This window comes from Colossoma macropomum, unplaced genomic scaffold (genome assembly GCF_904425465.1).
Source record: "Colossoma macropomum unplaced genomic scaffold, Colossoma_macropomum, whole genome shotgun sequence".
NCBI classification, from domain to species: Eukaryota; Metazoa; Chordata; class Actinopteri; order Characiformes; family Serrasalmidae; genus Colossoma; species Colossoma macropomum.
Window position 1 is genome coordinate 4,310,321 of NW_023494801.1, and position 13,237 is coordinate 4,323,557.

The following is a 13,237-nucleotide window of genomic DNA, read 5'->3' on the forward strand; positions in this document are numbered from 1 at the left end:
TCTGGACCTTTTGTATAGGTTTCTGGCTTTTGCCCAGTTTTATACGTCCTTCATCTTTTCTTCTTTCAGCTCATTCTATTTGTTTTACATTTGAAGTCTGTTGTTTTCTCGCGTTGGGCTCTGTTTACTTCAGGAAGTGCATATCTAGTCAAACTCACTGTTTCCTGCTTTAAAGCGAACGGCTTTAAAGCTGAACTGCAAACAGTCAAGCAAGCGTAGAATTGCACGAGTGTGCATGTGCAAGACTGGGCGGCTCAAAGGCGCGCGGAGCGGAGCGAGCGGGGAGGAGGTAGAGAAAGGGAGGAGTGAGGGAGGAGGAGAGAGAGAGAGAGACAGAGAGACACTGACAGCTTGTCTGCTCGCTGGTTTCCTGTACTGCACCTTTACTTTGCACACTGTAGTTTAACCGAAGCGTGTTTAAAGTTACTCAGAGTCGAGGAAAGAAAAATGCAGGCTATAAAGTGTGTCGTTGTGGGAGACGGGTGAGTGAAACGTCAAAGTTCTTTCAGTTCTGTGTTAATTTGGGCTGTTTTGTTACAGATTTTAAGCCTATCAGGTAACTGAAACTGCTTCTTTTCCTTCTTTTCTTTTATCTTTTTTCTTTCTTTCCTTCTTGATAATTTGTAAAACAGTCGTGAGAACAAGCTCCAAGTTAATGTTTTGTTATTTATACCTTTTTTTGTGAGTGGATTGAGAATTTTACCCATGTTAACCTGTGTTATTCTATTCTTGTACATATGGTATGTATAACGGAATTGGTCCAGGTCATATTTTCTTTTTTTCTTTTTCTTTAATGTTAATATGATAGAAGACATCTCTAGATGAAGGTTAATGGGTGCATCTGGAAGTGAGCTGACTTTGGTTCTGTGCGGAACTTGACTGCTTTGGCAAAGCGTGCTGCTCTTTCTCTCTATCTGACCTTCATTTGGTTTAAAAGTGCTTTGTTGAGCTGTAGAAATCACTGGAGCAAAATCACTGGACAATCAGTGGACACCAAGTATGTGTGGAAAGGCCTAGGACCACCCTTTACCTGCAGTGCTAGCCATTATGGTCTCAGAGACCCCAAAAAGTCACAAAAATGCCCCTGAAATGTAAAGTGCAAGGGCTTTTAATGGACACTGAATCCCATTGGTGGAAAAAAATGACCTTGTGTAGTTCAACAAGGCCCTGAAAAGCTAATCCAGCAGTTGATTTGACCCCTTCATAAAAACCACTACACTTTCTGAAGGTTGTGAACTCCATCCGGCGGCAATCGGGCAGTTTTAACCCCTTAAATGGTCGGTGTTATTACATACTTATAACCTAAGAATAGCTCAACCAGTTTGCATTGAAGTCCCTGTAGTTACTGTATAATAAGCCTTAGTATGTGATAAGCTTGAAATTTTAACGACTTAGCATACATAGCGGTTAATCTTATTATGAAAATCACTACACATCTAAAGATCGAGCTCAAGATTTGGCAAACGAGACACAGTGAGGCCTCATCACCAGTCCATTTCACCACTACTTTAAGATCTTACAGGAAGTTGTTATGCCACGTTCTGTGGATGCCCAAATGATCTTTATCTGAAAAAGGAAGCTGCCTGTAGAGCACCGGCTCCAGCACTGAGCAGCGTCAGCACAGAGACAAGCTTGGCATCAAATCACACCCGCTGGGCCGTCTTTAGGGTGTAAATATTATGTTTGGCTATTAAAAGATCCAGAAAGAGTCGTATGGGATGCTTTAACTGTGGCAATGATGATGAAGAACCATCACTGGTGGAGCTTCTGAATGTTTATGCTAGTCATGCTTCATCTAGAGGTAACGATAACGGCCATTTCCTCTATGCACCATTTCCTAGCAATCGAAAGCCAAGCACATGATCAGTGTTTGGGTAGATACACAAAAAAGTCACCTATGTCAAATTACCTGGTGCTTCTCTCAAACTGTAATGGAATAACTTTACTCTTTACTTTACTTCTGAGTTACTCTTAAAACACAAGTATTTCTGTGCTAACTGTCCTGCCGGTACTTTATTTAGAAAGAGTCATCATTTAAAAGGCCTGTCACAATCCCTGCCTTTACTCTGGACAACACAGCTAGATACGGTTGTGTGCAAAAGTTTGTGCGCCCCTGGTCAAGCGACATGTGGTGTTGATTTTCTCAGTGAACATAAGTGAACACATCCTCTGAGAACACACTTCTGCTTACTTAAGAGCACAATCACTGTTTATTTGCTGAACTTTATATATTGGCGGGAACAAACTGTGTCTGTGCAAAAGTTCTAGCACGTCTACATTTTTTTTAATATGCTAAACTGAGCAAACAATAAAAATTCTGCTCTAAAGTTTGCAGAAAGTTAACATGTCATTTGACCAGGGGCTTCAAAACTTATATACGACTGTATGCTTGGTTAAAACGTTTTAAAAAGATGAAGATTAGAAACTAGAGGGTGAAAACAGTTCAAAAATAGCCAAAATAGTTTTTAATGAATAAAACGTAAAGTACAGTCTGTTTTGGTGAGTTTTTCTTTCAGTGCTGGGGTCTTTACACATCAGTTTCATAGTACTATGACTGGATTTGACTCATCAAGTTTACAGCAGTGTAACCTTTTTCCCCAAATTTGTGCTTTGCTTGTTACTTTCACAATCGAAGTTGTGCACTCAGCTAACACGTTTGGCTGATACGTATATAATTATGTTTTAAATACATTGCAGCAAGTAATGACTGTTGATCAACTCAGTAATTGTAGTGTGTTCACTTTACTCACTTTTTTCCTAGCTCAACCACCTTTTTGTCTCACTCACTCACTTATACATCTTATTTCACGTATCACAGCAGACACAGTTGGGCAGATTCATCCCAAACTTTCTCCCAGTCCACCCTCCCCTACCAGTTACACAATGGCCCTGAGAACGTAAAAACTTTTTCACAAACTCCCCAAAGAAGCCACGTCTCATGGCTGATAAACATTTATATTTAATACATTAGCTACCTTGGTTAATTTCAATTCAGTTACTTTACCTTCGTCCTCAGACCCCCTAGTGGTCATTCCGCCAGTGCAATAGAAAGCGACTATTTTTAATTAATACAATCATATAAAAATTTCCCTGTAATTGTTATCAGATTAGGGGCGGCACGGTGGCGCTGTTGCCTCACAGCAAGAATGGCCTGGGTTCAATACCCGGCTGGGCCACCAGGGTCATTTCTGTGTGGAGTTTGCCTGTTCTCCCCGTGTCTGCATGGGTTTCCTCCGGGTACTCCGGTTTCCTCCCACAGTCCAAAGACATGCAGTCAGGCCGACTGGACATGCTAAAATTGCCCCTCGGTGTGAGTGTGTGTGTGTGTGTGTGAATGTGTATGTCTGTCTGTCTGCCCTGTGATGGACTGGCGACCTGCCCAGGGTGTATCCTGCCTTCCGCCCAATGACAGCTGGGATAGGCTCCAGCACCCCACCGCGACCCAGAAGGATAAGCGGTTTAGATGATGTATGTATGTATGTATGTGTATGTGTGTTATCAGACTTTGACTCTGTTCTCTCACTGTGTGTGAAATGTTGTGACTCTGTGTTGAGCTGCTAGTGAGCAATGGGGGGTGAAAGGGGAGGGGTGAGACCCCCCTGCTGTGAAAGCCATTCACACCTCTCCAAAAAAGACGGCCTTGCTGAGATAAAATGAACAGCACATCAGTTGATGCTTATATGAAATATAATTCCATCAGAAAATTTATATTACAAAAGAGCTAGCACTGTAAGCCACTAGCTGTCAGAAAGGAAGCTCTCAAGCAGTTTTAACGGACATCAGTCTGGACATCAGCTACTCTAACAGACGATAATGTGTTCACGTAAATAATGCGACCCTATGTCGGCAACGTTCAGATGAAGCTAATGGAGGGGATCAAACATGCAGAGGGAGGTTTGTGGCAGAACCACAAAACCAAACCTGAGTGAAATGAATGTTAAGAAGAGACTAACAAGTGTGGAAATGCTAACTCCACCAACTGCTTTCAGTAACGGTAAAAATAGCAAATTCATAAACTTTGCTTAAGCTCTAAAACCCAATAATCCTGCCAGCTAACATCTCAAAATGGTAGTGCAAAGTTCTGAGAAAAGATAATTAACAGACTTACAGTGAAGTTATTTCTGACCCATACAGTGAAATATACTGTAAATATAAACATATAAAATACAGAAAAATAACCGTGGTGCCTGTATCCTATTAAAACCTCAATAATAGTAAACTATGACTTGATATTCAAACACTAAAACCTTTGTTTTTACAAAATGTTCATGCACGACAGGAAACTAAACCACAGTGCAGCTCACATGAAATAATAACTACAGATGTGGTTGTTCAACTTTTTGCAGTTACCTGAACTGAAGTTTAGGACTTTTCTTTAGCACTACACAGTAAAGTTCTAACTAACTTACATTTGTGGTTGCCAGATCTTCTAAAATCAGGAACAGGTGTATGCTAATGGAAAAGAAGGAATAGATACCAGTGTAGGTGTTACTGGCACATAAACAGGCTGCTAATGACAGTTTGGCCGTGAGTCGACCATGCTGTGACCAACACGCACGTGGTAGTGACGATCAGATTAGATCACCACCAGCAGCTGGTGAGTAGCCGCGAGGCCTATTCTGAAGCTGACGTTACAAAATGGCTGATTTATTGATACTTTTAATAGTCATGCTTCATTTTTAGTATATAGTACTTATATTGTATTATTATATTGTATGCTCTATACTAGTATTTAGTTCTTAGTATTTTGTATTTAGTACATAGACAACAAGACACGAGCACCATTTGCAAGCTAACAGAGCTAATTTGCATCTGTTTAACTAAACCATGAATCATTTCTGTTCATAGATGATAGAAGATTAAAAACCTCATGGCAAGAATTCATGAAAGAGTGGCTGATTTTGGAGTAATTAGTTCACATTTCTGCACCTGTGGCCTTGATTCTGTAAGCAGTGACCCTGATTCAGAATCAAACTCGGCCAAAAAAACCTGGATGACTCATTTAGTAACATTTCGACTTACTTTGTACGTATTCCAGCAGAACAAAGTCTGTTTCGGAGAGTGAAGGGGAAGTAAATCTTGGGGTAACTGCTTATTTCTCTCCCTCTCTCTCTGTCTTTCTTTCTGTCTCTCACAGTATTTGAGGATATCCTGTTTAAAGCGTGTGCACACTTCTCTATTTTAAAGTTACACAGTTCCTCTTGAGCCATTTTGCTCAAGTTCCTCCTTTCATCACACAGTAACCTGAGGGAGCGTAATACGAGCTCATGTGTCTGCAGCTCTATTAACCTCTAAATCTCCAGTAAAGAAACCACAGCAGTGGAGGCTTTTCAGTTATAATGTCATCCTCCACTTGAAATGTAAGCTGGTCACTTTATCAGAAACACCTGCCTTGTACTTCCACTCACTGGCCACTTTATTAGAAACACCTACCTTGTGCTTTCACTAACTGGCCACTTTATTAGAAACCCCTACCTCGTACTTCCACTCACTGGCCACTTTATTAGAAACACCTACCTTGTGCTTTCACTAACTGGCCACTTTATTAGAAACACCTACCTTGTACTTCCACTCACTGGCCACTTTATTAGAAACACCTAACTTGTTCTTCCACTCACTGTCAACTTTATTAGAAACAGCTACCTTGTACTTCAACTAACTGGCCACTTTATTAGAAACATCTACCTTGTGTTTCCACTCACTGGCCATTTTATTAGAAACACCTACCTTGTACTTCCACTCACTGGCCACTTTATTTCAAACACCTACCTTGTGTTTCCACTCACTGGCCATTTTATTAGAAACACCTAACTTGTACTTCAACTAACTGGCCATTTTATTAGAAACATCTACCTTGTACTTCCACTCAGTGGCCACTTTATTAGAAACATCTACCTTGTACTTCCACTCACAATTCCAGTACAAGGTGTACAGTTTCAAACTGTACAGCCATCTGTGGCTTAACAACTCATCAGCCCATTGATTACTGGTCAGTTTCTGACCACGGAACAGAACAGCTGTTGTCCAAATGTTTTGAGTGTTTCAGACACAGCTGTGCTGCTGGAGTTTTCACACACTTCAGTGTCACTGCTAGGTTGTGAGTGGAAAATCACCCAAAAATACCCAGACAAGAATGGCTTTGTGGTGAGAAACTGAGCATTGATGAAGGACTAGAGGATGACTAACACAACAGATGGGCTACAGTCTCTAACTGTGCTCCAGCAAGGTGGTGCTACAAGGGGTTTCTGATAAAGTGGCCAATATTTGTTTACCATGCTGTCCATTAATGAACCTGCAGTGGAAATTGTGTTGTTTTGGTACTTCCTCATTGATTTTGTTCCCAAGCCTTAGAAATCACAAAGTGCCAAGTTAGGTTTTTGACTGAGTGCATTGTGGGAAATCCATTCAGAAAGCCAGTCAAGTGTTTAAAAACTTACTCATAGCACAGTTTCTTTTTATTACTATTATTTTCCACATTTCAGAATGTTAACTAAAATACATTACTATGCAAAAGACAGAGACCACCCTTAATTTACTAATTAACGGCCATTAGGTACATTTTATTCAAGAAATATTCCTGAGGAGATTAGATACAAGTTCCAGTTGCTTAAGCAAGAGGAAAGTCAAAGTAAAACAAATGAAAAAATAAGAGTTTCCAAAAATAGTGTTGAAATGAAACATTGTACCTCAAGGTAGTTCCCATCAGAAATACTGGCCTTCAACCAAATAGGGCTAATCAGACTCCGCCCTCCTTAATCACAACACAACTAACTGGTCGAAATGTTGTAACAAGAATATCATCCCTGATATCATCATCACTCACTAATTATCACTGTAATCTACTATCACTATAATCAGTAATTAACTTTTAATGAGAAAACATAGCAATTAGGATGATATAGTGGTGTTGCTGGGGGGCCTTGTGGGGCCCAGACACCCCCCTTGAAAGCCACTGGTGGCAGCTTTAAAAAAAGTCCCCCCGATGTAATTTGTGCATTTGTTAAATTCAAAGTTCAATTTAATTTGGTAGAGTTCTTTGATCCACATGCATGATTATTTTGCCACATTACACAGTTGCTAGTCTCATTGGGCCAGATGTGATCTCGTAGGAAGAACATCTGGGGACACCTATGAGAAATTTTGGGCTAAATGTGGGTGAAAACATAGCTCTGTTGTCGGAAGAAAACCTTGTATTTCCAAAATTGTGACTTTACAGGAGAAGGAAAAACATACTTTACTTTTAATGTAAGTCAATGGAACCAGACTTTTTTCCAAGTCATTTTGGGTCATTTCTTTTAGTCCATTCATCATAAAATTTACACACAATGTAAAAGGTATTAGGTATTTTCAAATTATGTCAAAAACTGAAAAACATCAAAAAAGTGGAGATAAGAGGTTTTCTTCCGACAACAGCGATAGACTTATATTGGGACAAACTGAACTGGGAAATTTTGAAAACAATTCAACACTTCACGAAGTAGGAAACTCAATGTAGGAGGCGATGGTGTGCTAGTAAACACTGCCCAATGAAAAACGTGAAGAAAAAGAGTTAGCTGAGCTGTGCTAGTTTGTAGCGTGGCTACAGAGAGCTAAGTAAGTAGTAAAGATGATCGTAGTTAAGAAAACAAAGTTAAATGCTGTGACAATTGCAATTTTTAACCACTCATTCTAGATCTAATTCTAGTGCTGTAAAAAGTCAGACTGGGCTTGGACTAAACTCAGAGTGGAGAAACATGCAAAGGTCAGATCCAGAAAAGTCAAAATACACAAAAGGAAAAACATAACAGACCAGGCACCCAAATCCAGACGGCAAAGACCAAAGACCAAGTCCAATAATCCAAAGTCAGGTCAGCAAAACACAAAACACTGGGAGCTGTCATGGGCTGGAGGTTAGAGAACCAGCCCTGTAACCAGAAGGTCGCTGGTTCGATCCCCTGAGCCAACAGTACGTGACTGAAGTGCCCTTGAGCAAGGCACCGAACCCCCAACTGCTGTGGATAGGGCTGCCCACTACTCTGGGCAAGTGTGCTCACTGCCTCCTAGTGTGTGTCTTCACTAGTGTGTATGTGGTGTTTCACTGCATTGATGGGTTAAATGCAGAGGTGAAATTTCCCCGTTGTGGGACTAATAAGGGTCATTTAATCTAATCAGCCAGTCAGAAAGAAGCGCTCAGTAGTTCTAACAGGAAGAACAACACCTCACAAAGAAGCTATGCTAAAAGCCCGGGCTTTATGCTAACTATAGCCAGTCATGTGACACAAGGAACAGGTGAATCAGTTGGAAATCAGGAGAGAGAGATCTCTGATTGGAGCGCTGTGGGAGGCCAAAAGTCACGTGATCTCCCAGAGGATTCTGGGAGATGGAGTTCACAGAGCTGGAGAGATGCGTGATACTGGTTGAATAGCTTTTAGCCAATGCGGTGTGCTGTCAGCTGTTATGGTAACCACCCTGCTAAAAAAATAATATCATTAAAAGTTTCTGCTGGTTCCTGATGGTGTCCCATAGTCTTTAATGGTATTTTTTTGTGTTTCCCTGCTTTCCCCCTACTTGATATCACAGTGTAAGGGACTCTAAAGGTTTAACAGGTGTGCTGAAGCTGATTCCAGATGCATCTGAAGGCTTTCTAATGGGATCTAAAGGTGTCCTACAGGAAACTAGAGGTCTCTAATGCTAACCATTAAGCCAGTTCCTATTAGAAAAGCAAAACCATCAGGTTTTAATCCAGTCTCACTTTATCTGGACAGTCCACTATAGATTATCTATAGATGTTCAAATTGTTAACAGACTATCTGTTGAAACTCAGTTCTAAACAGTGGTGGTTAGGATTTGGACCAGGGTTAGGGCTAGGACCAGCAAGAGTTGGGTTTAGGTTTTGGGTTGAGGTTAAGGTCAGGGTTAGGATTAGAGCAGGTTTAGAGTTAAAGAAAATTATGGTCAGTTTAGTAGATATTTAGTTGAATTTAACCTGAAAGTGAATTAAGTATCTACAAAGCACATAAAGTGGACTATCCAAATAATGTGTTGCTTAATTTTATCTGTCTCTGGTTAATGCTAGCTGTAATTAAGTAGGCTAGTTGGTGGGTGTGATCCTCACCACAGCAAACAGTGGTGTAAAAGATTAGCAGCTACATCGCTAACACAATGACAACATAACACGCTTTTAGCACAAACATGCATCCGCTGCCTTTAAAAGTGTGCCATGGATTTGTCTACCGCAGAGAGTGCTGAGGTCACAGAATGACCCTGTTGTACTGAATTAGCACTTCTGCTTAGAGACACTTTCATAACTGCCCTGCAAGCTGGAGCAAAACGGATATGAGCACACAAATACTCACCACCTTTGACATGCAGGACAGTGAGGACACAAATGACAAGTATTTTGTAGTATCTGCAGCTTATTAGGACATTTTGTGTATTAGAGGTTGGAATAGCGCTAAAGCTAATATGTTTTAGCATATGCATGTATCCTAACAGTAATAATAATATGCTAATTTATATATATTACTACAGAACCCTCAGGGCCTTTGTATTTAGGGCCTTTGTATTTAGGCTTTTGTTTTATTTACACTCTGCAAGTACTGTAGTAATTCTCTTATGGTATTGTTACAGTTTGGCTGAAAACAAAAAGACCAAATTCTTGAAACACCCAACTGAATTTGTTTCTCAGTGGTGTCTACTCAGATACAGCCAAGCGAGCTCTCCCATTGGCTAGAACTTCAGAAAGCCTAACACATCAGATTAACCACTTAGATAACCATGAACTGACAGTGTAATCAACCAGTCGCATTTTTAATGAGTGGAACCGATTTTGTGTGAAAAAAAACATCATTCAGGAACCTTTTGGAAATTCTAGATATGGCACTGATTGTGAATATGAGCTGTAGTCTAACCAGATTTCAGTCCGTTGTTAGGAATGTAAAACAGTGGAAGAAGTTCTATCCCAGGACTCTTTATTAAAGGAGTAAATCTGATGCGAGATAAAATATGTCGCTGTTGTCAGAACAAAACCTCATATCTCCAAAATGGTAACTTTACAGGAGAAGGAAAAGACATACTACACTATGTAAGTCAATGGGACCAGACATTTTTCCAAGTCATTTTGGGCCATTTCTTTTGGTCCATACCTAATGAAATTTACACACAATATAAAAGACAACAGGCATTTTCAAATTATGCCAAAAACTGAAAAACGACAAAAATGGAGAGGTTTTGTTCCGACTGCAGTGATATGCTAATATGTCTGTTTCACGCTTTAAGTAAACCAAGGAGTGCATTTTACAAGCTTCAGATATCTGTGTTTAATCTAGAACAGCCAAAAATGTTCATGTGAATTAAAATTAGTCTAGCACTAACATACTACTAGAATCCCATAGGGGTGCTAACATTAGCATTATCATGGAGGTGACTTGTTTTTGGCCAAGTTTTGACAATTAGGCCCAGCTCTAATAGTCATGATTCACCACTGTGTTACTATATATATATTTCCCAATAATTCTTCTTCAAGTATTTTGTAAACATTTCCTATTCAAACTAACAGTAGAGTTAACATATGGGTTTAAAACTCTTTTCAGTCAAACTGCCCTCTTGGTTAATTCTCAGTGGTTAATTTTTTGGAAACTCTTTACTGTGGGATAGTGTATGTAAGGCTACAAAATGCCTACATAAGCTTGTCATAAAGCTACATAAATATTTAAAACAAGGCCTATTCCTGTAGGCTTTTCCTGTAAGCCAGTGATAAAAGTTGCTTATGTTAGATTTAGTGCCGAGCTCATATAGCACTGTATATCAGGTGACTGATTTTTGTGCCACTGAGCTGTCATGGCACTTTTTTAACATAGCATGTTATAAAAGCTGACGTAGTAGCTTAGCATATATCACACTGGTATAAAGATGAAATCTTCAGTCCTGAATGTGATCTGATGTTTTTAAATTGACATCAAAGTTGGCAAATGCAATCCTCATGACAACCCACATGGAAATCTGATATATGGCCATAGAGGCATGCCTCATAAAGAGTTATTAATAGGCATATATCATTGCTGTCATTTTTCAGTTTTTGGCATAATTTGAAAATACCTGCTCTTTACATTGTGTGTAAATTTCCTGAAGAATGGGTCAAAAGAAACGGCCCAAAATGACTTGGAAAAACATCTGGTTCCACTGACTTGTGTTGAAAGTAAAGTAGGTTTTTTCCTTCTCCTGTAAAGTTACCACTTTGGAGATACGAGGTTTTCTTACGACAGCAGTGATATGTACATGCATGTTATGTAATATTGGGCATATATGCATGATAGATGAACTATACATATATGCCTAATACATGGTTGAAAACACCCTGGTACAGTCATCATTGTTACTATGGTATCTGTCTGCTTTGCAATATTAAAAATTATTTAAATATGTCAGGGAACAATACTTTCATTAATTTTATGTTTTATGCCTTTATTGCATAGCCTACATGTGCATGTTTTTGAGGTAAATTAATTTGGCAAATACTTTTCACTTTATTAGGTAATTTGTGGAGGAAACATATGCTTGAAGCTAGCATATATGTTTTATATATACAAATAATGTGTTATGTGTACACACACACACACACACACACACACATATATATATATGTTTGAATATGTTGGCTGAACTATATGTCCATTGGTACATATGGCACATATATGTCCATATGTGAGCATACAGGTTAGATATGGATAGGGAAATTCCATATATGAATTCTCTATGTTGCCATATGTGAAAAAAAATCTGGCATATGGCAATAAATGTTTGTGTAGGTCTATGTCAGTTGTCATGAAGGGCTAATATGGGTGTCATGTAGCCTAACAAGCATTGAACTACTGTAAAGATCAATTATCAATTTTTTATATAAACACATCCATAAATTAGTGAACATGTTTGCTGTCTTCCATAAGAGAACGAAGGATGCTAGGTTGCATGAGAACTTAGCGTGGAGGCTAACCGGGAGATGGAGAGATTGAGCTTCGGGATGAAAGTTAGAGCTAGTTTGACTGAAACATGGCGGACTTTCAAAGACACACTTCAAAAAGCGGCTCGCTGTCTCTTCCTGACAGAAACCGCCCTGCTTCCTGTCTTGACGCTGCCAGGCCCCATGCTGAGCTTCTCTCTTTCTCTCTCTTTTTTTCTATCTCTCTCTCTCTCTCTCTCTCTCTCTCTCTCTCTCTCTCTCTCCTGTGTGATTCGTGACACGACTTCAAAGGGCCTCGCGAACTCCCAAACTCCGAGTGTACACCAAAACCAGCCAACTCTCAGATGATATCAGCGAATTCTGTATTCAAATAAAAATTACCCCCTGTTGCCTCTGTTTTGCTGTCTAATTTGGGATGCCTTCGTGTTTCTATGGGAGACACCCGAGCGCCGTGTGTTTGTATGGCAGCGTAGCTGGCTGTGCAGTGGAAAAACTCCCATGCAAGGAATTCTTGGCTTTTATTTTCAGCCGTGCGGTGATCATTTGTAAAAGGTAATGCATTATGTAGGCGCACTTTGGGCCTGAAATGCTTCTGGCTTTAAGATCAATTCCCTCGGCCTCCTGCGAGCTGCCTCTGTAGTTATTTCCAAACCGCTTGATTAAGCCGAGATGAGTTATGTGTATGTTTGGAGTGGCCTCCTTTTTTCTCCAATCTGCTGAAGAACCCAGCCCTCAAGTCAAGTGTGCACAAGTCTGTCGGGTTACTTGACGTGAGTGTGAGCGCAGAGAGAGAGAGTGAGTGTGTGAGATGGAAAGAGCTGATAGTCTCTACCGCAGTACATGTGTAGCCTGAGGGGTTATGTTTTCACGGATACACATGAGCAGCTTTAGAGTGCGCATGTGTGTGTTTGTGTGTATGTGTGTGTGTGTGTGTGAGTGCGTGTGCTTATGTTTATACATTTATACATATATACAGAGAAAGAGAGTGACCATCTTTTTATTTGTTTGATTTCCTTTTAGATTGACCATTACAGTCCTCAACAGTCAGATATACTATCACAGTGTTTAGTGTGTCGAGTCTTTACCTTTTGTTCCAGTTTCCATTCTTTTCAGACCTTTAGTTCCTCTAAGAAATCTGCAGACATACCTCCAAAGTTCAGTCTTAGAAGTTGGTTGGGTTTTCTGCTTCTCAAGTAATACAGTAATTCAAGTAATTCCAAACACATTCAGTGATGCTGAGGGCTGAGGTGGTCAGTCCACTGTTCTGAGAACACCAGCCACTTCTTTGTTTGATTTAAA

The 13,237-nt window shown here is 39.9% G+C and overlaps 1 protein-coding gene across 1 annotated transcript in view; it reads left to right on the forward strand.

Annotated features, from left to right (window-relative positions):
• The first annotated feature begins 256 nt into the window (after positions 1–256).
• Positions 257–13,237, forward strand: part of rac2 (Rac family small GTPase 2) — a 43,027-nt gene continuing 30,046 nt past the window's right edge. The window contains exon 1 of the mRNA XM_036589753.1: positions 257–482. Within this exon, the coding sequence (XP_036445646.1) occupies positions 448–482 (35 nt within the window). The 5' untranslated portion in view covers positions 257–447. The remainder of the gene's footprint in view (positions 483–13,237) is intronic.